Source organism: Euleptes europaea, chromosome 18 (genome assembly GCF_029931775.1).
Source record: "Euleptes europaea isolate rEulEur1 chromosome 18, rEulEur1.hap1, whole genome shotgun sequence".
Classification (NCBI taxonomy): domain Eukaryota; kingdom Metazoa; phylum Chordata; class Lepidosauria; order Squamata; family Sphaerodactylidae; genus Euleptes; species Euleptes europaea.
In genome coordinates, this window is record NC_079329.1 from 40,285,468 (window position 1) to 40,310,875 (window position 25,408).

Sequence of the window (25,408 nt, forward strand, 5' to 3'; positions counted from 1 at the left end):
ACAAAAGCTTCGAAGTTACCACTCAAGTAGCCGAGTTCCTGGCCAAGGTCCTATTGGAGGGAGAAAGAAGGAGGGGAACCCTCATTTAATTGTTTATTATAAAATTTACTGATGAACTGTGTATTCATTCTTTTTTTAGATCCATATCTAGCTGCTTTACCTGTTTGTTTTGTTACTGTAAATGCCAATAAAGGTTCTGTTTTCTGTTAAAAGAAAAGAGAACCTTTTGAACCAAACCAGAGTTGTCACGAAGTTCAGTAAGACCCCCCGCTTGAATGAGCACCAAGAAGACCCTTTGCTATCCTAAAACGTGGATGCTACATTTATTTAAAATCCAAGAAGGACTGGTATGTTACAGCAAACCAAAAAAGTATTTTGTGAGCACTATAAAGATGAACAGGTTTGCTGCAGCATAAGCTTTAATGCCCACTTCAGCAGAGGTGTGAAGTGCTTCCTCAATTGGTAGATACAGATACATGGGCATCTGGAAGAAACACTGTGGGGTCAAGAGGCATAGATTTCAGAGCCTTTTGGCCCCACTTTTCACAATTGTTTTCTCTTTGCCCATCATCATATATCTGATAGCCAATTGTGGGTCCATCTGCAGATACTTATATCTGTGGATCGGGCCCATACTGAGAAAACAAATACTTCTGCAGATTTGATTCTCCAGGTTTGCAGAACAACATGAAACTCTGAAAAAATACATTGGGATTTAAAAAAAAAACCCTGCATTTTGAGAGTACACCTACCTCCTTTGTTGACACAGGTCTCAGAGCCCCCACCCACCCCCAGCATTTGGGAAGCGCCTAGCGGTGAGGCAGCTGCTGCTGGGGCCCAGGCTGCCTGCCTCCTCTTCGCCATGGGAGCTGGCAGCAGCAGTGCTGTCCAGGAGCGGAGACACCTCCGCCCCATCATCCCCACCCACTCCAGCAGGTCCTGTGAGGCCAGTCGCAGGGGTGTCGGCATCAGGCAGCCCTCTGCAACTGCTGCCAATGCCAGGCAGCCGTCCCCTGAGCACCACCAAAGCTGGGCAGCCCTCCATGGCCGCCAGGCCCGCCACAGCTCCTGGGATCCTTGCCGCTGCCAGGTCCACCTCCCCACCACCATCGCTGCCAGACTCCCTCCCTGCCCCCCCCATCACCACTGTCCCCTGGCCCTGCACGTTTCTTGTAGGCCCCCACTCGTGTATCTATATCTGCCAGCTGAGGATGGGCTTCACACATCTGACGAAGTGGGCTCTGGTCTGGCTTAATCAAGCTCTGGTCCACTGGGCCACAACAAAGCTGTTCAGTCATTCAGGTGCTACAAGAGTCCTCTTTTTTACTTTGAACTCTTGACCCTGGCGAAGATGAGCAGTTGTGGGCAGTCCTGAAGGAGAACATATGAATGCAGATCTGTCACATACCGCTCAGAGATGAGGACGAGGAGATGGAGCGTGAAAGGTCTTGCAGCTGGCCCTGAAAGGAGACAGGGGGACATTTTGGGTGGTGTACAGAGAAAAGAGAAACCACACCTGCCTCCTCCGGCCCCCAGTGGTGTGAGCCTGAAATGTCAAAAACCTTTCTGTGCACATGCAAAGTGGCTTTTCCTTTCCAGAGGCTCCCTGGAAACTGCCCCCGTGCCTCTGATTCCCCCACTCATGAAGTGGGGTTTCCTGACCTTCTTAAAAAAAGAAAGCCTCCGTGACAGGAGAGGAGGAGAGGCAGTGAAGGAAGAAGAAGGCCTCGGGGGAGCCAGGCTCCCCTCTGAGGGCTGTTCCAATACAGCCCCCAGTTGGTGGGGGCAAGGAGAGGGGTGTAAGGCCTATTTTTAAAAAGACCCCTGCACTTCTAGGTTCCCAAAAGGGATCCCAGCCGGGATTCTTTGTAACCACAGAAGCGCTGAGCTCCCTGGAATTGCATTTGCCTTCTTCACCCAACATGGGTGGCTCTGTCACTCACAGAGAATCCGTCAGCAGCGAAGGGAGAGGAGAGACCCTGCCCCCCTGGGCTGCCCACAGCCTCCTGGTCTTTGCTCTTCCCATCCTTGCGCAGGAGGGTCTCCACACGTTGAATTATATCATGGATTCGTCGGATGAATCCATCTTGTTCTGATTTCAGGATGAACTCCTTGGCAACCTGTGGAGGACAGGAATGTTGGGGGCGGGAAGGAGTCAAAACAGCTCTAAGGGGGGTCCATTTCCACCACAGCCCCCACCCCCCCACCTGTACCCCAAATAAGATCCTCACAGCCTTACCATGACAGTTGCAATCTCCTCTGCACTGTCCCCATCCAGGTCAAATTTAAAGGTGACCATCTTGTTATTGTACGTTTGCAGTTGGCACTCAACCACCCGGTCATTCTGGTCTGAGATCTGCAAACACAAAGAAATTGGCACCAGGGCTGCGAGCCTTCTCCAACCCGTTTTGGATTAACCAGTGGCCAAAAACAAGCAAAGGCTCCCAGAGTTGGGCCTCCAGAAGGGCAGAGAGTGATAACAGCCACAAAGATGCCACGGTGCTCTCTTCGATCAATCCAGTGGGTGAACAGACAGCAACTTTCTTTCAAATATGTACTCATTTACTTCATTTATACCCCACTTTTCCCCCCAACCCAAAGCAGCTCTCATTATTTTCTTCCCCATTTTATCTTCCAGCAAAGATACTGGCCGAAGGTCACCCACCAAGGTCTTCCAGGGCAAAGTGGGGATTCGAACCTGGGTCTTGCAGATCCTAGTCTGACACTCTAACCATTCCACCACACTGACTCTCCAGAAGTAGACAATGGTTTGTCTTGGAGGTGGAAAACATTGTGGCTCTCCTTTAAAAGGAAACATTACAGAAGTGACAGAACTTGTTTGAAGTCTACATTTACATTCTAAAAGCGGGATTTCCCACAACACTCGTTTTGCTTTAGAGCCTTTTTTTTGGGGGGGGGGGGGTGTCTCAAGTGTTATGCTCCAACATAGAATATTATATATCCATAAATATCATGAAAAGCAAAACCATCTTGTCAGCCTTTCCTTTTAACACCAAGAGTTCACTGAACTTGCTTGTTGCCCTATTTTGAAAGCAGCCTGCCTCATGCTTAAAGGAAACAGCCCCATTCGACTGATTAAAAGAAACCTGCCCACTGGACAACCCCTTGCCTTCATAGCAACACATGGAGATGGTCATGATTAGTTCCCGTTAATTAGGGCTCGTGTGAGCACGTGCACACACACACACACACCACAAGGCTGTTGCCACCCAGAGGGCACTCACATTCGTGATGCGCAAGCGAGACCGGGCCCGGCGCCTCAGCAACCTTCCAGACCCTCGCTTGACCGCAGGCTTCACTCTGCACTCTCCGGCAGACAGACCTTCGTAGCCGTCACTCAAGCCAGATGCCACATCTGATGCGTAGCTGTTTAAAAGTCATCAGAACATAAGAACATCAGAACATCAGAAGAGCCCTGCTGGATCAGGCCAATGGTCCATCTAGACCAGCATCCTGTCTCAGGGCTGAGGCCAAGACCCTGCCTGATGTTGCCTCCTTCCTCTGAATGTGGAAGTTCCCTTTAGTCTGCAAGGCTAGCAGCCATGGCCATCACTCACAATCTCCTCAGTTCAAGCACCCTTGTGCATTTCATTCCAACAAACCCCACCGCAGCTCTCCAGCCCCACCCTTTCTACCTGTCCAGAGGGGAAGAGAAGTCGCTGGTGGAGACGGGTTGCAGGCTCACGGCAATGCTCTGTGGGGACAAAGAAGAACAGGGGGACTGAAGGGCAACTCCCCAGCTCCAGGCGCCTGGGGTGTCTTCTAACCCGACAGCCTGCCCCAGAAGCAGCACTTTGCCTCACCGAAGTGAAGGAGGGCTCAGGGGCAGCTGCTGGGCTGGGGAGACTCTGGGGCACATCAGGCAAGTCCACAAACCCAGAGGAGCTCAGGTAGCCGTCTGTCTCACAGTCCGCTGGAGCAGAAACAGAGAAGAAGGTATGGATGCAAAAGGGGAAAAGAAGAAGAAGAGTTGGTTTTTATATGCCGATTTTCTCTGCCACTTAAGGAAGAATCAAACTGGCTTACAATCACCTTCCCTTCCCCTCCCCACAACAAACACCCTGTGAGGTAGGTGGGGCTGAGAGAGCTCTAAGAGAGCTGTAACTTGCCCAAGGCCACCCAGCTGGCTTCATGTGGAGGAGTGGGGAAACCAACCCGGTTCACCAGATTAGCCTCTGCTGCTCATGTGGAGGAGTGGGGAATCAAACCCGGTTCTCCAGATCAGAGTCCACCTCTCCAAACCACCGCTCTTAACCACTACACCACACTGGAAGTTGCCTGGCTCGCCACCATCCCACCAGCCCAGCACGTTTCCTCCAGTGGCCCATGTTTTAAAATGGCAAAGAAGTCGGTCTGGTTGGACCTTAGTGTTTATTGGTTCTGCTTCCAAGAGGTCGGCTAATGTTTGACCTCTAGCAGGTCAGTGTTCCTAAGTCATAAGCATATTGCCTCCACTTTACCCAATTTTACCTTCATAGCCATAAGAGTGACGAACAACTTTAAAACTGCATGTGGAATCCTCAGGGTGTTCAAGTTCCACAGCCTATATACCCGTTCCAGGAGTCTGCAGTGCAACTCCAGCAGCAGCAGGAGCTAATATGCCCCAGCTTGCGGTGTCCAGCCACTGCTACCAAGGGGCAAAGGGCAAGGTGACCTCGGAGGAAAGGAGAGGGGACGTACACGTGGCAGAAGAATAGCTGTGCCGGTACAGGAAGGGCTGGTGCTGGTCGACCTCAGGTTCTTCTGGCTCTGGGGGGAAAGTCGGCCCGAGTGCCGAGTCCCGGGACCCAGGCGTGGTCGGCGTGGAGGCCTGGGCCGGGCTGAGAGGCGGGGGGGAGCCCAGCTCCAGCAGACGCAGGATGTCCGGAGGGGGGGTGGACACCTGCTCCCGCCTCTTCTGCTCCTCCTGGGACCGCCTGGCCTTCTCGCGCTGGCGCTTGATGGCGAGGACTCTCTCGCGCACCGCTCGGGCCACCAGTTTGTAGTCTGCCTCACATACAAAGCCCAGCGTCACCTGTTGGCAGGGGAGATGGAGCAGAAAGGAGACTTACAGTACAGTCCTAACCAGAATAGCCTCCTTCTCAGTCCATTGGTGTCAACAGGCGCAGAAGGGTGTAACTCTGCTTAGGTTGGCACTGTTGGGGGGTATCCACAACACCCCCTAGCAGCTGCAGGACCCTCCAACGCCAGGCCTGGGTTATCCTCCGTCGGCTGACTTCAGCAGTGGAGAGCAGAGGCCGGTGAACCAGTAGGAGGCCCCTGTGGAGAGCAGAGGGGCCGATGCAGGGAGCCCAAAGTGGCCAACAAAACGCTTCTGAGCTCACCCTTTCTCCCCAACCACTATTAGTGTAATCTCCCCATTAATTACTTCCTAATCTTATTTCTTCTTTGCACTCGCAGCTGCTTAAAAACAACAGGAAAGGAACCACACCACGGGTCCTTTTAACATGCCAGCGCAACCAGAACAGGGCAGGATCACCCAGGCCAACAATCAAGCCTCTCCTCTTGCCAGGGCCGAAGGAGCACGGCACCTCCATTCACGATCAAAAATATCACCACAGGAAATGTCTGGCAAAAAAAGATATCGCTCTCCCTCCCCTCCATTTTATCCTCACAACAACTCTGTGAGGTAGGTTAGGCTCTGTGTATGTGCATGTGTCTGTGGCGGGCCCAAAGTCACTCAGCCAGCTTCCGTGGCAGAGTGGAAATTCAAACCTGGGTCTCACAGGTCCGAGTCCATCACTCTAACCACTGTATCACACAGGCTCTCAGCCACTATTTTATATTATCATAGGCCCACATTATCATTTCAGTAATGAAAAATAAAATATGTTAATGAGGACACCGTATGACTAAGGAGAACAGCAGAATCCCCAGCCCTTCTCCTTATCCCTTTAAACCTCCTTTGTCTGTGTTGGAAATCCTCTGTGGTGATTAATTAATTACTTCCTACGTGCTTTTGGTGCCCCGGCAGACACGCGTTCGCCATTTTCTGGGAGGGGATTAATTATTGTATTTCTCTTAGCTGCAAAGGGTGTTCATTCGTTTTCTTTTCAGCAGTCGTGCTTGTAATTTCGAAACCGCATTTGTAATTAAATCCTCTCCCAGCCAAGGAAAATGGATCTGATTAAGAATCTATGTGTGAATGTCAGTATGCAGGGCACCAGGAATGAACAGGAAGAAATTAAGCACACAGCTGAAGAAATGACCAGGAAATAAGTAGGAAGGAACAATGGGAGGAGAAACAGGATTCCTACTGAACATACTTCCATAGGAGTAGGATCCTGACCTTAGTCACTGCCAGATTTTAAGGGATTGTAGCACTATAATAAATGCTGTAAGGAAACCCCCTTTCAATTCTATTTGCAGCTGAATAGAGAAAAAGTGAACTTCAGAAGTGCAAAAAGGTCATTGTGGGAAAGTGGCCCCACTCTTTAGTTCAGACAACTTCTGAAACCTGTTTTTCAGAACTAGAGCTGAGCACAGAAAGATCTAAAAGGATAAATGGCAATAAAGGCCACTATTCAAAGTTCCTCTTCTGAAATTAATCTCAGCCAAGCTCTACATATCTGGGGTGAGAAGAGGGGACTTCCGTTCCCTCCTGGCCTTGGACCTCTCGTTTTCATGGTTCCCCCATTTCCCCGCTCCTGAGCTCCTGCTTGGCTCCCAGTAGCCAGAATTAACCCACCACACACACACACACACACACACACACACACTTTTACAGCGAGCCACAGCAAGATGTACCATTTCCTGGGCAACTTCCTCAGCCACATCCTTATAAAGCTCGAAATGGAACTCCAGGGCATTGTTGTCCTTATACTTCCCATGCAGATTTTTGGAGTCATCCATCCGCAGCCAAAGCTTCAAGTTCGACTTCAGCCCATCATCCTCTTCAGCCAGTTCCACATGGACCCCTGTGTCCTCCTGGAAGAAGGAGTGGTCTAAAAGATCCTGGATGGTGTATCTGGAAAGAAGGAAGGAAAGGGGAAGGCTGAGTGGAAAGAAGGTGGCCGCGCTGACTGGTCCGCTTGGGTCTGCTTGGAAAGGGGCTCCCCACCATAGTGACAGAGCGAGCCCACGGGCCAGGAGTGTGTGTGAGACAAGCACACACAACCATTCCCATTTGGGGCATTTGCTCATGAATATTTTGCTTTCAAAACTGCTCTTCAGAGATCAGCAGACTATTGTCATTTTTCTGAACATCTGATGTACGGGATTTCTATGAGATTGTAATTTTTAAATACTATATCAGTACCATTGTGGTTTCCTTCTCATTTTGATTGACATGATCCATCTTTCTTCTTGTTTTTTTTATGTCTTTTTAATATGTCTGTGAACAATCAAAGCCTTCAACTAGGAAATCCACTCTGCCATGCGATACGCTGGGTACTCTGAGCTAAACATTATCTCTCAGACTAACCTACCTTATGGTGGTTTTCCAAGGATAAAATGGGAGGGGGAACCTATGTGTACCACTGGGAGCTCCTTAGAAGGAGGACAGGAAGAAAAGCCAATCAATCAAATAGATAAATAAAATATTTCTAGTGAGGACCTAAAACAATATATGCAATTTGAAAACAACAGGCCTGGAATCACGGGTATCCTCTGATCTCTAATGGAGTCCCTCAACAGCCATGGTTCACCCTCCATCTTCCCTGCTCCCCCACCCCCCATGGGGCTCCTTTTTTCTGTCTTTGCCAAAATATTCTTGAATTTTATGAATGAAAACCAGGACGCTTCGATCGGAATAACTCATGCCTGGTAAGTTAGTGCCTGCCTAATCTTGCCCATGTATACAAACGATTGTATACATGGACATCACCAGACGGCCAGTATAGAAATCAAATAGATTATATAATTGGAAGCAGAAGATGGAGAAGCTCTATTCTCACGGCCAAAACAAGACCAGGAGCCGACTGCGGTACAGATCATGAATTGTTAATAACGAAAATCAAGATAAAGCTTAAGAAAAACACCAAAACATTCATAGCACCAAAATACAATCTAAGCAATATTCCGGAAGAGTTTAAAGACCATGTAAGGAACAGATTTGCATTACTGAGTTCAAGTGAATGTAAACCTGAAGAACTATGGGTGGAAACTATTATCAAGGAAGAATGTGCAAAGACTATTCCTGTAGCCAAAAGAAAAGAAAAACCTCGATGGATGTCTGAGGAAACTCTTAAAATTGCCAGAGATAGACGAGAAGCAAAAGTAGAAGGTGACAGAAATAGAATCAAAAGTCTAAGTGCAACGTTCCAGCGACTCGCACGTAGAAACAAAGAGACCTATTATAATAACCAGTGTAAAGAAATAGAAGAGAACAACAAAAAAGGAAGAACAAGAGATCTGTTCCAAAAGATCCAAGAAATCAAAGGGAAATTTAAAGCACGGTTAGGCATGCTGAAAGATCAGCATGGAAATACATTAACTGAACAGGACAAAATAAGGAAAAGGTGGGAACAATACACTGAAGAACTATACAGAAGAGATGAAAGGATAAAAGATTATTTCCAAGAAGAATCTTTTGAAGAAGAACCTACAGTTTTAGAAAGTGAAGTGAAAGCTTCATTGAGAGCAATCGGGAGAAACAAATCACCAGGAGCAGATGGGATAGCAATAGAGCTATTCCAAGCCACTGAAACAGAGTCCATCAAAATCTTGACAAGAATATGCCAATGGAAAACAAAACAATGGCCCACAGACTGGAAACGATCCATTTACATTCCAATTCCCAAGAAAGGAGACATCAAAGATTGCAGCAACTATCGGACCATCACATTAATTTCTCATGCAAGTAAAGTGATGCTCAAAATCTTACAGCAAAGGCTGTTACCATATATGGAACAAGAAATGCCTGATGTTCAAGCTGGTTTCAGAAAAGGAAGAGGCACTAGAGATCATATTGCAAATATACGCTGGTTACTGGAGCATACGAGAGAATTTCAAAAGAAAATCGGCTTGTGTTTCATAGATTACAGAAAGCTTTTGACTGTGTGGATCATGAAAAGCTATGGCTGGTTTTAAAGGAAATGGGTGTGCCACTACATCTGATCGTTTTGATGCGCAACCTGCACTCTGGACAAGAGGCCACAGTTAGAACAGAATATGGAGAAATGGAATGGTTTCCAGTTGGCAAAGGTGTCAGAAGGATGTATTTTGTCTCCCTATCTCTTCAATCTATATGCAGAACATATAATTAGGAAAGCTGGATTAGATTTAGATGAAGGTGGAGTGAAAATTGGAGGGAGGAACATTAATAATTTGAGATATGCTGATGACACTACATTATTGGCAGAAAATAGTGAAGATTTGAAACGACTACTGCTGAAAGTTAAAAGAGAAAGTGCCAAAGCAGGACTACAGCTGAACATCAAGAAAACAAAAGTAACGACTACAGGAGAATTACACAACTTTAAAGTTGACAATGAGGAAATTGAAATTGTTCAAGACTTTCTATTCCTTGGCTCCACCATCAACCAAAAGGGAGACTGCAGCCAAGAAATCAGAAGGAGATTGAGACTGGGAAGGGCAGCCATGAAGGAGCTAGAAAAGATTTTGAAGTGTAAGGATGTGTCACTGGCCACCAAGACTAGATTAATTCATGCCATCGTATTCCCTATTAATATGTATGGGTGTGAAAGCTGGACAGTGAAGAAAGCTGATAGGAAGAAAATAGATTCCTTTGAAATGTGGTGGAGGAGAGTGTTACGGATTCCGTGGACTGCCAAAAAAACAAATCAGTGGGCTATAGATCAAATCAAGCCTGAACTGACCCTAGAAGCTAAAATGACTAAACTGAGGCTGTCGTATTTTGGTCACGTCATGAGACGACAAGAGTCACTGGAAAAGAAAGTCATGCTAGGAAAAGTTGAGGGCAGCAGGAAAAGAGGAAGACCCAACAAGAGATGGATTGACTCAATAAAGGAAGCCACAGCCTTCAATTTGCAAGATCTGAACAAGGCTGTCAAAGATAGGACATTTTGGAGGACTTTCATTCATAGGGTCGCCATGAGTCAGAGGCGACTTGTCGGCACTTCACACACACACACACACACACAATCTTGCCCAACGGCAGAGCAGAAACAGGCCTCAAGCTGCAGCCGTTTCCCCACCTCTCTTTCTTGTTCATCCGGATGCAGCCCTCGATGATCTCCTTCAGCTCGGGCACCTTCACCTTGTAGAAACTGTTGGGCTTCATGCCCTACGGGGAGAAGGTGCAGAGGTATTAGCTTAGAGACAGCCAGAGAGGGAGAGATGGGCAGGTGAGAGGGGGCACATGACGCGTCCACTTCCTGTGTCACCCCTCACCCCCATTCGCTGACCCTTGGCGTCCCTCTCTGCCACCCACCAGCACAGTTCCCAAGCAGCCGGAGCTCAGAGCAGAGCCCTTCTGAATATCAGGGGGACTTAGGATATCTCATCATTAGAGGGCCTCCAGAGAAGTACGAAGCTCCTTTCCCTTCATATCTCGATATCCAGAGATAATCTGCTCATCACAGCATAGACACTGGACTTCTAAGTAAGAGAATATGCCCCCACCCCACCCACACAAACACACACCACACACATTGTCAGGCATCTCTTCTTATAAATAACCACCTGCCATCAGTGAGGCCATCAGAGGCAGGAAAGAAACTATCCAGGTATCCCTCAACCATGTTTGAATCTAGCCCAACTGAGAGCCCCCTTTTCCAAGGAACATTTCATTGTGAACTTTGTCACGTGCATCAAATTCTGTTTCCTGTGAATGGCCGTGAGACCCAATTCTGGCTGGAAAGCAAGATAAAAACATCCTAAACGTATCTGCACTCTCACCGAGGTGACTTTGCGATAGATCTGAGCTGCATTCTGGCATTCTGAGTAAGGATACTCGGATGTCGCCATCTCTAGCATGCACATGCCAAAGGCATAGACATCCACCGCTTCGTCATACTTCTCCTCGTACATCTCTGGAGCCATGAATTCTGGGGTCCCTGGGAGGGGGGAGGGAGAAGGATGGAGTTCAGCGGAGACTGAGAAACTTTGCCAGAGCTCTCCCCACCCCCAAATCTTCAGCTACCAAACCCACCCACCCTCTTCACAAGTCCACCAGGATGCCTCCAAAACCCCACAAGCCAACAGAAAACACCTCAATATATTTTACACAGGGAACAAGCTGAGGACAGTAAAATGCCAAGGTTGTCTCCACACTGATAAAGGATTCCTTTGCTGCAATTAGCTGCAAGTGGAATTGAAATGAGGGTTTCACACCTCACTTAAGCTAGTCTGTATTTCCCTTACAAATCCCACAGCAGCCGTTCCCCTGGGTAAGATCCTGCTACATATGTACTTGGGTGAAAGGCCTGCTCAACAAAAGTCCAGCTTCTTCTGCAACTCTCTCGATAAATATTGTCCATCCCCTTTTGTTGCAAAGAGCAGCTGTGAGGACTTCTGTTTTTCCTATCCCTGCTTAATTGATTATTTCCTCTTCACTGTCCGTGGCCACAGGATTCCTCAATGAGTCTTTAATCAGTTCCTTTTCCAAGAGATGTCTTTAATTACTGCTTTTGGCTTTTGCCCAGTTCTTTTATTTTTCATTACTGGAATTTTATAGTTGCACAATTATGATTCTGAAAGCTGCACAAAAAATTAAGGAAAATTAACAGTCACTTCTGCTGCAATAAGAAAAGCAGTAATTAACAGCCCTCCAACAAGAGCTGATTCAGGCTCAGTGTGTGAGCAGGAAGTCATGGATTACGCTTAGAAAGGTTGAAACAGGAGGGAAATTTAAAGGGAAATTTAAAAGTAAACATAAGAATCTCAGTACCATTTTGTAAGTTCCATCATGGACAACTGGCCCCTCAACAGCATTTCAAGTGGGAAAAAATGCCACAAATCAGGCCTTTAAGAAGATGAAAAAACAACACAGAAAATGCTGGAGTGAGCTGGGCTGACATCATCATACAGATTATGTATGAAAACAGAGCAACCAAATAATGACTATGCCAGACTAAAAAAACTACTGTGGAATCCGCCATGAGCTCAGCAGGTCCAAAATATTGCCTTGCCTCTTCCCCAACACATTCTCAGCTGAAGCTGCATGCCTTCTTAACATCACCACCTGGTTGAAGCAGGAACGGCAAGGGGTGAGACATTTTTGGGGGGGGGCATGCCACTCCCCAACCATGCCACTCCAAAGGCTGTCCCAAATCCCAAGGATCTTCCAGACATCATGCAAGAGTTCTGAATACCAGCTGGCCTTTAGGTTACTGGGGATGTTTATTGTGCTTTTTATTCTGCTTTAAATTGCTTCAGTGCACAGATACCTGTCCTGAATTGTTGTTCTCCTACCTGCCCTTTTGGGATGGAAGAGCCAACACTGCCCACTTTCTACCCATCAAGTACCTATAACACTCTTGGCAAAAGATGCACGCTTGAGTGTGGCCAAGCCAAGGTCCCCAATTTTTACGGAGCCAGTAGGCCCTGTGATGAAGACGTTGTCGCATTTCAGGTCACGGTGAATGATCGGAGGGGAGCGTGTGTGCAGGAAATGCAATCCCCGCACGATCTGCCTGCTCCAACGCTGAAGGACCTTCAACTTCATCTCCTTGAAGCGTTTCAAGTACCTGAAGAAACAGGGAGGGATCAGTCTCACAGCCAGTCTCACAGTCTCTCCATCACTCCTTAAACTCTGGACGAACCCTTTTGGAGCGGGGGAAAGGTAGACTTTAAGCCCCACAACATGATTCTGAGCATGACCTCTTAGCTCTCTTGAGCTGTTCTGCGCCTTCTACTCTTCTAACCATCTATGGGGTCACAGGCATACCTCAATAGCCCAGGTATCTTGCTTTTTTAGCATTCTGCCATTATAAAACCCAAAAGTTTATTCAACATAAAATAATTAATTCCTTGTCTGTATAATCATAGTGTCTCGAGTGCAGCTTCCTCATAGGATTTGTTCTGCGTATGCTTTGAGATATGAGCAGCAAATTAACCTGGCTGGCAGTCGGGTTGTTAACCACTATGTCTCACCTTTGTCCCCATCCCACATCCTGGCAAGATGATGATGATAGCTACAAATGGCCTGCATCATATACCTAGTGAACCATGGGACAGCCTAAGACATGGGCCCCCCATCTCACTGAGCCTCACTGGGCACTTTTAGAATGTTGAGAACGTATAAAGGGCACCAAAACAAAATGGCTGCTATGAGGGACTTGGCCACTCATGGCCAAGGGATACTCCTAGCAGATAACCAAGATACTTGAGAAATTAAAACCTCTAACTGAGCCTGTTTTAGACCAATTCTTAGAAAGAAAAGAAAAACTACTGGTGTAACTACTGCTGTAACAGAATATGCAATGGAACTCAGACTTACTTTACAAAAAACAAATGTCAACAAAGAAAAAAAACAAGACAACCTGAGGGACAAGACATAAGAAAACAAGTTGCACCCAGGAATAATAATGGAGGTTCTGAAAGTTCCTAAAAAGCAGAAGAACCGGATCTTGTGCTCCTTTTTGTGAAATGACTACCTGGAAGATAGAATTGCCTCAGCTACAGAAAGAATCTATATGGTGGGGACCTGTTCTGGAGAAATTCATACATCACCCAAAAAAGTATTACAGACACATTTCTCCATCACAGAACAAAAGTAATTATCCTGAAGGAAGAAAGGGAAAGGGTTCACTACCATTCCAGGACATCCAAATCCCAGTTTTCCAAGATATCGCCATGGATACATTATCAAGGAAGCAACAACTCAAGCCAGTAACTGAGGGCCAGTGTGGTATAGTGGTTAAAAGCATCGGACTCTAATCTGGAGAACTGGGTACAATTCCCCACTCCTACGCATGAAGCCAGCTGGGTGACCTTGGGCCAGTCACAGTTGTCTCCGAACTCTCTCACCCCCACCTACCTTATAAGGTGCCTGTTGTGGGGAGGGGAAGGGAATGTGACTGTGGCGTATAAACCACTACTACTACTACTACTACTACTACTACTACTACTACTACTACTTTTTTCTTCTTTCCTGCACAAAACCCACCACTGACTAAACAACTGGTGAACTCTGAAGGCTCCATGCTGACAGCAGTATCAACACCGAATTCTTCTCCTTCCTGCACTTCATGCCCCTGTTCCCGCAGAAGCCATCAAAAATTCAGTAATCAACGGAAGCGACCTCAAAGGTGGCGGCATGAAAACAAACTGGAGCACTCTTATAAGGCATTAAAGCAAGCAGCCGGAGGAGAAGCCTTGGGGGAGCTTTCTTCAAGATCAGACTTCTGTTTTCCTTTAGAACTGTGACATTTCACCATGGCAGTTAGTCATCATACAAATTCTACTCAATCTACAGAACAAAGAGAAATCTGTGTCTCAATCCACCAAAGGATAGCAGTTACCATTAGGGGGACTAAAATAAATTGATTTCTCAATTCTTTTGTTAATCCTCACACACAGAGAAAAACCTTTTTTTGTTGGTCAAGTTTCCTACAAGGTCTGATACTTTCATCCTTAGGCTTGTGGAGTGAAAGGGCAAGAAGGAAGGGGTTGGGTAAAGTTAAAGCTTTCATTTTAAATGTTTAAAAAACAAGAGATTTTATATCTCATAAGAAGGGGGTTACTGCATTATGTATTCCCAGCAATGTATTAAGAGTTTGAAAACGTTATAAAAAATACTGTTCGCACTTTCTATGTATTCCCAGTGATGTATTAAGAGTTTGAAAATGTTATAAAAAATACTGTTCACGCTTTGTTTGGCCCCTTTAGCTGTGAAGACGTCTTCCAACCATTTTTTAGCCGTGGTATCCAAAAACCCTTTTAAAGTGATGTTTTTTATAACATTTTCAAACTCTTAATACATCGCTGGGAATACATAATGCGGTAACCCCGGAAGTCCTGTCTCAAAATAGTTTAGGGTAACAAATACACGGGTGCATCTCTGAGTTGTTGTTATTATTATTATGGTGGTGGTTGTTATCCCACCCTTTCCCAATGGTGTTAGGCTCAGGGCAGCAAACAATACATTCAACCTACATGTTTATACTCTTAAAACCAACACATACCTATATAGATAATTACAACCAGTTACTTAACTACTTAAAAATAACGCCCTAAGAAAAAGAATTCCCCTTTCATTTTTGCCAGCTCTCCTAGGGGAACCGCCTCCTGTGGGTGAAGAAGGTGCCAATGGCAGGAGAAAGCACACCGACAGGGTCCAGCAGGGGAGGCCAGTTGGTATAAAACCACCGCTGCCCTCAGTCATAGGCCTGACCCAGATCCTGCAGGGCCCAGCATATCTCGAGGACAGACCAGCCTATCTAGAAATACGCTGGCGGCGGGTCCTGCTGGAACCCTGCCAGCGTTGGGCTGGGGTAACCCCTATGAAAGCCTTAACTTGGCTACCTGGGGGGCCTGCTGTGGGCAGGGTGGAACTAAGGTCCCTTTCTTATGGAGACCTTGCTCCAAGGTTTCTTCCTTGCTGCCTTTTCTTTCCTCTGAAGCAAGGTGCTGACCACCTGTTGAGTCTACGGCCTAAGCAACAGCTGCAGTGACCAGTCTGAATCCCACTGCTCTGCTGAGGGGAGGGGATTGCCAACTCTCTTGCTCCGTCCCAACTCCAGGATCATCAGAAGCTGCTCAGACAGTTTTTCGGCCAGCACAGATGACCCCTCTCAATTAAAAAAAACAAGCTTTCCAAACACGTTACTGGCTGGTAGGAGATTCTGACAGTAATTAACATGACTACACCTCTGGCAGCCTCTGGGAGAACAGCTGGCTATTAAAGAGTCGGGGATGCCTGGCCTTTCAAGCTCCTTTGGGAGCAGGAGGAAGTTGGACAGTCCCCCAGCATCTCCTCAGGAAGACAGGGTGCTTCCATGTAGCCCCACAGAAATCAAAGAGCAAGAGCTTTGTGCAGTTCTCAGACAGTTGCCAGATGGCTTCATCCTTTCAAGTCCCCCCATGTCCAGGAAGAAGCTGATGGAGAATCTCCCGTCCCCAGCAAGAGAGAAGCAAGTGATGTCCCCTTTCCATCTGAAACTGCAGCCAAACAAAGAAGGGATCACAGGGTCCGATCCTTTATCACAAAACAAGCCTCACAACCATGCAATTGCTGCAAAGTGTCTAGATCGGCCTTGGGACTTTGGCAGCTCTGCCCACAGCCAGAGGCACAAATGCAGGTCTCCATCCACACAGGTAGTTCACACCCTGATGGGAACACCTGCAGGAGTTTGCGTCTCCCTGATGAGAAACCTTCCTCTCCCAGGACACTCCGGGTGGTGTCCTCACAGTCCCTCAAAGGCTGCTGAGACTTACAGACGGCCAGCCAAACCGCCCAGGAGAGCAAGTAGAAAGGCACGGAGCTGGGGGGCTTCAAATTTCCTTTAAAAAGAGCAACACTGGCATGTAATGTGTAGTTCAGCCCTGAGATGTTTCCAGGAAGGGATGGATGCCACCTCACTCATTTTCCTGGCCCCAGGCAAGAGGTACCCACAGATCACTGGACGCCCACTGGTCCTCAGAGCCCCTTCCTGCGGGACTGTCCTCCCAAAGGCACAACTGTCCCATCAGCCTCCCCCCAGCCCGCCTTGTGGGGCCCGTGCTCACGTTTTGAGAGTGCCAGACGTCATGAGCTCCGTGACCAGCACAATGCAGACCTGCCCCTTGACAGAGGACTTCCAGGAGTCGTAGAAGCGGACGATGTTCGGGTGCTGGAGCCCTTTCAGCATCTCCACCTCCTCGCTGAAGCGCTGCCGCTCCGCCTTGGACAACTTCCGTGTCTGTGGGGAGGGAGGGTGTGTGGAGAAAAAGAAGAAGAAACCGCTTTGATGTAGCCAAATTAACATTAATTTAAAGTTCAATTATATTTTTATAATGTAAAATTTTGAAATCCGGTGTTTTCATTTGAATTTCAAATGTGGTTTTTGAGGTACCTTTTTACTGTTCATGCTTTTAAGGCACTCATGTTACCCTCCCAATTTGACACCCAGCTCTTAAAAAAAAAAAATCCTTACATCTTTAATGATACTGTTCATGTGGCCAATTCGGCCCTGAACAATGAAATCCTTCCATCTAAGACTGTTGTTGTAAGAACTGGAGGCAATACATCCCCTTTGGCACGACCAAATGCACACTCCACCGCTGGTTCCCCCACCCCACCCCAGTACTTGTGGGGGTGGGGATCAGCAGGCCCAGCACCCCCGTGCCTCCTTCCACAAGAAAGGTCAGGCAGAGCCCCGTCCCTCTTGGGGACCTAACCAGCCTTTCCCTCCCACGTCTCAAACCCGAGGAGGGTCGAGCACATGGAAGTCAGACTATCAGGCGGGAAGAGCCGTGTTCCTGTTGCCTTCCACCGCAGCTGGACGGAGGCCGCCCCCCCCCCCCCGCCTCTGCGCCGGGTGGTGCTGGAGCCGGGCCTGCCGAGATCCGGCACTGCCCAGTTTGAACCAGCCCCTCTTGCGAGGAGCAGGTTGTGGTCCCTGAGGGAACACAGCTGTTCCACACCAGAGAAGCTGGACAGCGTCTAAAAGGAAGGGGGAGGGAGAGGGAGGGGCCAGGATGTCCAGCAGGCCCGGTCCTTGCGTGATGCACTTATGGCTTCTTGAGGGCCCCCCCCCCCCGCCACATGGGCCAGGCTCCACGTTGGGAAAGTAGGGGGGCCGCAGGAGGGTACATCTCACTTTCCTGCTCGAAATCCAACTGTGTGTGAACGTCAGCGGCAGAAAAGAGCAAGTGTGGTGCTTCACAGCCAGCGAGCAAAACATAAGCCATGAAAAGTCTTCCCAGGGCCGCCCTAAACACAAACCCCTCCAGCCCCAAGTCCCCCCAAGGGCCGCTGAGCCTCTCACCCCTGAGCCACAGCAAAGAACTGGGGGGGGGATCAAGGCTGGGGCTAAGGAACACGCCGCTGAGTGGGGGGGGGGAAGCTTCATTTTGCAGCTCTGGGAAGCCGCTGAGGCAGGACTCCGGGGTCCACCCTGAGGAAGAGGAGCCACAAGCAGTGGGCTGGGGGGGTGAGGGGGGTCGCAGCTCCTCGCTTGTCCCACCACACACTCTTTCTCACCACGGCCTCTTGCAGCCGCAGCTGGGCTCACTCTCAAATGGGTGCCGGGAGGAGGGGAGGGAGCAGCCGCTCAGGCAGGCTGCAGCTGGGAGTGAAGCCGGGCGGGCCGGGGCCCAGCAGCGCTCCCTCCTGCCCAACTAGAACCGGACGCCGCTTGGGCAGGCGACAGAGGTCCCGGCCCCACTCGGCTGTCCCTGGGGTGGAGGAGGAGGCCATTTGGCTCGGAGGAGCCCTCTGTGACAAGAAACTTCCCGCCTGGCGTGTGAAAGAGAGTGAAGTCCCAGAAACACAGGGCTGCCTGTGCCCCCATTCTGCGGGCCACCCCACAACGAGCTAGCTCCGCTGGAAGAACAACAGGAAAAACAGACTCAACGTGTTAAGAAGTGGCTCTTTTGCCAGGGACTTGGTGTCTATGGCAGACCGGTCTCCATCTGTTAGGCTGCGCTGCCTCCATGCGCCTGCGGGAACCGCCTCACCTCCCCATTGGCCAGGGCCTCGGTGGCGGAGCTGGAGGTGGATCATATTTTTACACATCGGGTGTTTATGAAGTTTTGCTACAGATGCAGCTGTGTGCGGCCAGCCGCTCTGAAAGCGCCATTGTGCACAGCTCAGGGGCGGGGGGGGGGGCGGGCGGGGAAGAGGCATGTCCCAGGAGCAGTTCCCGCAAGGAAGGTGTTCGCGTTCTAGCAGGAGGCGTCTGCCTGCCTGCCTGCCTGCCTGCTGCAGGAATTCTGTGGGAAGGAGGGAAGGCAGCATGCTACAGCCCGATCTCAGAAGCAGGGTCAGCCCTGGTTAGTATTTGGATGGGAGACCACCAAGGAAGTCCAGAGTTGCTGTCCAGAGGAAGGCACTGGCAAACCACCTCTGTTAGTCTCTTGCCATGAAACCCCCCCAAAAAAGGGGTCGCCATAAGTCGGCTGCGACTTGACGGCACTTTACACACACACATTCTGTGGGAAAGCCTGCTAATATGTCCGCACACACATGTACATTAACAATGCTTCTCTGCCTGCCAACTAAGGGGAACAATATTAGCTCTAGAGAAGGAGGTGCCAGAGCTCAATTCAGAATGGCAGAAATGCCTTCTAACCTAGAATACCTTCCCCCGCAACCAGGTATGCGGATTGTCCAAGGAGTACTCACTAGGGCATAGTTGCTTTAGGACTAAATCCCTGATAAAGACTAGATTAGCTGATATTGTATTGCAAGAAGATTGTAATCCCCAAATCTCTCTGTTCTGTGCTCAGCCTCTTGCCAAACAGAGCTATTTACTGGATGAAGCTTTTTCATCCAGAAAGGGTGTTTATCCCTCTCTGACTACAAACCATGGAATCCCAGGGCAGGATCACAATCTGCTTTACGAAGTGAGGGCTCAGCCCATGAGGCTCAGGAGCCAGTGAGGATCTGGCCACCTTCCAGAGCTTCTAGGCAGCAATTCTCCTAAAGTGACTGGCTGCTCTTGGATGAATTATTGTGTGTCACAAATCTCTTAAATTATGTGGGTAAATATGAAACCTGGAAAGTGGCCGACTTTGCTGTATTAGCCACTGAACTTAGCCAGGGTTTTATGGCTGAGAAAGCTGTATCTGCAGGGGTGATAATTAGAAGATGTAAATCCTTTTTTATATTCTCTTGGATGATTGTCTGTTATTACTGAGTGTACTTTAGGTGACATTGGGAAGGCTTTCTAGTTTACAATAAGCTGTGGTTATTTAATGTGGAGAGAAAGACACTTTTTCCATGCTCAGAGCCACTCTCCTGTATATGGGCTGAACACTGGCAGTCAACAGAGAGTCCAGGCTTGAATCAAATTGAGACTTGGGCTGGAAGGAACTGAGAGAGCACTCCCCCACCCTCTTCTCACCCAGATTTCATACACATCTGGAACTGGGAGCAAAAGCTTCCAGGTTAGAAGAGGGGGCTTCCTGGGAGATTTAGGTTCTGGGACCTCTCTCTCTCTCTCTCTCTCTCTCTCTCTCTCTCTCTCTCTCTCTCTCTCACACACACACACACACACACACACACACACACTTTCCCCCTTTCTTTTTAAAGAACATTAACTGGCACCTCACTAGCAGCCAAACGTGTCATAGTTTTCTGAGTTCGATGCCAGTCTAATCTTAAAGGAAAAACTGTTTTCTGAAAGCGTTTGGATTTCTGAGATCTGGGGTCTGTTTTGTCACCTACAGACTCTGCCTATCAGATAAAACTCTGCCGGAGGCCCTGCTCTGAATCTCTGCCATCAGAGGTTAGGTGGGGGGCTGTTAGAGAAAGAGGTCCTGAAGGAAGATATGGAGGGATTGTCGTCATCCACTCTCCCACCCCCCGCAACAGGAAGTGATCAACCCACAAGTCTATAATTGGCTTCTGTCCTGAAGGAGGCGGGGGGGGGGGCTAGCAGCATGAGCCCCCTTGCCCTGGAGGTTCCCCATCTCCTTCCAAATGCCCCCCTGGCAATCTTGCTGACTTTCGTAACAAAATCCATGCAAAGCCACCTGTGGGAACGATGCCAGTTTTCCCTCAAAGTTCTTAGCTTCCTGCTGTTCTTGGTTCTAGTGGACATGTTGGCCACCCTTCCCAAATCCTTCTCTTGGCCTATTTGCATCTCCCCCTGGGTTCCTAAGGACCACCGTCCTCTCCCTTTGTGGTGCTGGACCATTCTGTCTTGAATTTGCTTGGGGCTAGCGTCACTGAACGTGCAAGGGGCCCACAGTGGCTACCAAACCTCTCGGCTTTTTTCCCCTTGACAGCTGAACAAAAATTAATTTCTGAAGCTCAAGGACTCGACAACCCAAGGAAGCAGGAGAGGACGGGGAAGGGAAAACTAGCCCTGGAGCAGGTCTGGCGCAGCGGCCCCTGAAGAAGAGACGCCGGCACTTCAGGACCACTCGGCCCAGTGGGGCCGACCGCGGGCATTCGCCCACCCGCGGAAACCTCTCCCAGACTGCCGGCAGCGCCAGGGGAGGCAATTAGCCCGCTCACAACAGCAGCCGTTGCCGGTGAAGGCTCTGAGCCAAGCGGCTCCCGAGGCTCTGGCAGAAGGGCTGGGGCTCAGCAACCAGCAGCCCTCTAGGGCAGGGGGCCACCCACAAACTCCCTGGGGAGTTAAATGGCCAACCCGCCCCTGCAAGGAAGCTCCTCCACCCCAATTGGCGAAGATTTTAATTTGTTTCGTTACCCTTAGCCTATATATTTATCACCAAAACTTCTAGGAAAAAAGGCTCTGTCTTTTTTGGGGGTGGGGGTGGGAAAGGTCCCTGGTTGAACAAGGTCTGACCCAGCCAGCCACTGAGCCTGACAAATGGCTCTCTGGGGGACATCTGTTAACTTTTGGAGCTTTGTTCTGCACCTTCTCTCCAGACACCTCCTCAGGTGGAAAAAGACACCAGGAGCGGCTCCTGGAGCGTCCCTAGGGGACTGTGCACAAGAGACATCCTGAGGGAAACGCTGAGGGGCTTACTGTTTTAGTAGCCTTGCTGCAGTCAGGGCCTGGCGGTGGGCCTGCTCTGGATTGGGGCCGTTACCTCCCAACTGACGAAGGAGAGACAGGCTGTGCCTGCAGGCTTGCAAGCTGAAGGGAGATGAGCAAAGAAAATGATGCATCTGCAGAAACTGGCTCTAGGCCACAAAAGCTTGTGCAGAAATAAAACCTGGTGAATCTTTAAGGTGCCACAAGACTCCTGCTCAGTTTTACTACAACAGGCTGACATGGCTGTCCCTCTGAAACTATGATGAAGGGAGAGGAGGGAGGGCCATGTGACCACCAGAACTTATGTCCAGCCAAGTCAGGCTTGTGCCCCCCCACTTGGTGGTCTTCTTGCTTTGGACGGAGGTGGGGCAACTGTCCCGTGTCCCTCATTCCTCTGGTGGGCGACAGAGCCCAGAGTGCTCCTCATTCCGGCCATCTCAGGGCAGCTGGCAGTTGTAGCGGGGTCCTTTCTTGCAGGGAGGGAAAACTCTGCTCCCTGTGCCTTTTGAATGTGAGGGATGACCCAAGAAGGAATCTTGGCTGGTGGTTGCTTTCGGTAGTCCTACTTAGGTGTCACGCAATGCCCGCCCTCCTGCCCATGCCAAACTGTCAGTCAAGCTCCCTTTCCCCCAAAGAAAGCTGCACACCCCACTGCTAACTGCACCCCTCACCGACCAAGGCTCCACTTGGGCCTGGATTCTACCCACGCCAGCTCCAAAGCCCCAACAAGGAAGGGAACACACGCAGCTGCCTTAAACTGGGCCATCCCTCCCTGCACGGATTGTCCGTGCCCCTGAATCTCAGGCTGACAAAGCCTGCTGCTTTAAATTCTTTAAAGTAAGGGGGGGAGCGTGATTGAACCTGGAATGATCTTGTGCATGCCAAGAATGTGTCCTGCCACAGCCTTCCCCGAGCTTCTTGCCAGAGAGCACCCGAGAAGAAGGATCTGTCAGCCCTGGGATGAAATCACTGGAACACCCAGTGCCAGGAGCGCTGACCTGATCCACCCCAGCGGCTGACTCAGCTCTGCCAAAAGCTTCCTGCCTCCCTCCACCCCAGGGACTAGCACCACTAGTCACTCTCGTCTCTGAGCCACCTTCTAAGTTGCTCTCCAATCTTGGCTGTGCCTGACCCTCGCAGCCGCCCTACCTCACAGGACCCCACAACTTTTGCTTTACAGGATGACTGGGACATGTGCCACTGAGCCCATGACATGGAGGGCGAGGCTTGAACCCGACCCCATCCTCTGTGGCCATACAGACCTGGCTGACTCTCTCCACCCCCGTTCCTTGTCTGGATTCTCTCAAGGGTCTTCCCTTGCAAACGCCCCACCTCTTCCTGAGCACAGACCCGGTCCCTTCTACAGCGGGGGGGGGGGGCGGCACAGGGAAGCAGCCTGTCCCCACAGTCCCCTGTTCGGCTGGAGCACTGGGTGCAAACAGCAGCTGCTACAGGAGCTGAAATTGTGCTGGCCCCATCCCAGGGCTTCTCGCAGCAACGTAACACCCACCGAGTTTTAGGGAGGACAGGGAGGGAGGGAGATCATGTGTAGAAAGCCCGAATGCTAGGCTGAGATTCCCTCCTCAAATGACATTTCCAACCCACACATACATATATACAGGCTGCCCCTCTCCAGCCACATTAAGACCGATACATGCAAAGGGAGATAAAATGGGATGGAATTTCCTTGTGAATTAATTAAGCAGATTGAGCCCCCAAACCTACCCTGAATGCCAGTGCCGAGCCACAGATGACATGAAGAAAAGATAACTATAAGAGTGCCTCTACACAATGTGCAGAGTGTCTTTCCCTTCCCTGTAAAGCAGCACTAAAGTTAAGGCACAGAGGGGCCCTGGGCAAAGGATAAACCATCTGCTCATCATTTCTTAAGCAGATGCCAGCAGACACACAGCCTGGGTTTGGGGAGGGGGGGATCTTCCCTGCCGCCCTTCAGTTTCGGTCTGACTTCCCCACTCTCTCACACTTAACATAATTATGAGACAAAGAAGGCTTAAAAACTCCAAGTCTACTCGCTCTGAATGTTCAGCGCCTTTCCCATGTTTGCCCAAACCCCGTCCTGAAACAACCGACGCATGATTTAATGGCCGGTTCTGAGCAACTGTCTGCTTGTCTGACAAGCCCATCTGCACGAGGAGCTGGGGGAGCTGATCTAGAGGGACAAAATCACAAGGGCCCGGCAGAACGGAGTCTGTCAGGAGCAGAGCGGAGATACAGCCCTAGGGCTTCCCCACTCCAGAGCGGAGATACAGCCCCACGGACATATTGATTACAGTTACCCTTGGGAAAGAGGAAACCCTTTCCACTCTGCCCTTTCCAAAGGGAGGATGGCTCTCCAGAGACCAGGGATGGGTATAAGCTGGGGGGGGGGGGGAACGGCCTCCCTTTAAGGCTGGCTTATGACTGGCACTCGGGGGGGGGGGGGCAAACTCCAGCCTCTTTCTGGTCTGTGCCCTGGTCTCTTTACCATCCTGCCAACTGCCATGCCCTCTCCGGAGCGGGTACCTCCTTCTCTGAAAGCACTGACCCATACATCTGGCTTTCACTGGCCCATGGTTTCAGATCCTTGTCTTTCCAGACATTACGTTTTCCGAGTTTGACTCCTGGGGCTGTTTTCAGTCGGGAAAATGGCATAGGAGGAGGCTCATGTGTGCTTCTCCACATGCCGCAGTCCTGATCTCAACTGGGCTGCTGTGCACCAGAGAGAATTGTCTCTCCACACAGAACTCCAAGCACAAGTCTGGCTGTTCGAGTCCCGGGGCAGACCTGTAAATCACACAAGGCATTCCTAGGCCCCGAGGGAAGGCGGCGAGGCTGCCCAAGCGGTCTTCTCAGTGCTGCCAGGTGGGCTCCTGGCCTCAGCTCCCCCAGGCATCCTTTGCCTCAATCTGTGCTCTGGGCTTCTTGACTCACCACAAGGACACAGCTGCGCAGCTACCTGGCCAGAGTGCCCAAGAGGTGGGCGCAGACCCTCGGAAGGGCTTCTCCCTCCCCCCCACACCCCACTGGCCAGGACTCAGGGGGCTGCAGCGGTGCTTGATAGTGCTGGCTGTCCACCTCCCAGCCACGAAATGTCGACCCTCCTACCCATGTGGCGGAATGGGGCTGGCTAGGGAACCAGGGGAGGGGGTGGCACTGCTGCGGCGGGACCGTTCCTATGGGGGCTTGGAGGCAGGTCCTGGATCAAGTCACCTGCATGAAAGCACTGACCCATACATCTGGCTTTCACTGGGCAATGGTTTCAGATCCTTGCAAATACATGCCCCAGCCCCTCTGATCTGAGAATAAGCACCTGCCTATTTACCCCCGCCCCAGTCTGGGGGCCTTCTAGGTAAGTGGACCGTTGTAACATCAGGGAACAGAGCTCTACAGTTTGTGTAGACCAGGGCCACCCTTACACAGCTGCAGTGAAGCAGAGAGAAACATTCGTTCAGAGCAGGCCCACGGCTCAGCAGGGGAGCATCTGCATTGCATGCAGGAGGTCCCAGCTTCAACCCCCAGCACCTCCAATTATAAGGATCAGGTAGATGATGTGAAAGACCTCTAGCAGAAACCCTGGAGAGCCACTGCCAATTGACATAGACAATACTGGCCTTGGTAGACCAATGGTCTGAATCAGTATAAGGCAGCCTCGTGGATTCACAGGCCTCATGGCTCATGTATAAGGTCCCAGGTTCAATCCCTAGCGTCTTCAGTAAAAAAAATAAAATGACTCTGGTAGTAGATGATATGGAAGACAGAGATAAACTAAATGGTCTGACTAAGGCAGCTTTATGTATGTTCAAGAAAGGAAGAGCTGCTGCTGCTGCTACTAGAACAGCCAATGTGTCGGCCGCCGCCACCACACACCT

General features: G+C 49.9%; 1 protein-coding gene across 1 annotated transcript in view; it reads right to left on the reverse strand.

Moving 5' to 3' along the window:
* Positions 1-25,408, reverse strand: part of WNK4 (WNK lysine deficient protein kinase 4) — a 53,528-nt gene that overhangs the window by 17,275 nt on the left and 10,845 nt on the right. Inside the window, exons 2-13 of the mRNA XM_056863369.1 lie at positions 16,615-16,787; positions 12,412-12,632; positions 10,843-11,000; positions 10,140-10,228; positions 6,769-6,988; positions 4,702-5,035; positions 3,825-3,934; positions 3,657-3,715; positions 3,246-3,387; positions 2,240-2,356; positions 1,944-2,120; positions 1,409-1,460 (exon numbers count right to left, since the gene is read on the reverse strand). Coding sequence (XP_056719347.1) covers positions 1,409-1,460; positions 1,944-2,120; positions 2,240-2,356; positions 3,246-3,387; positions 3,657-3,715; positions 3,825-3,934; positions 4,702-5,035; positions 6,769-6,988; positions 10,140-10,228; positions 10,843-11,000; positions 12,412-12,632; positions 16,615-16,787 — 1,852 coding nt within the window. The remainder of the gene's footprint in view (positions 1-1,408; positions 1,461-1,943; positions 2,121-2,239; positions 2,357-3,245; positions 3,388-3,656; positions 3,716-3,824; positions 3,935-4,701; positions 5,036-6,768; positions 6,989-10,139; positions 10,229-10,842; positions 11,001-12,411; positions 12,633-16,614; positions 16,788-25,408) is intronic.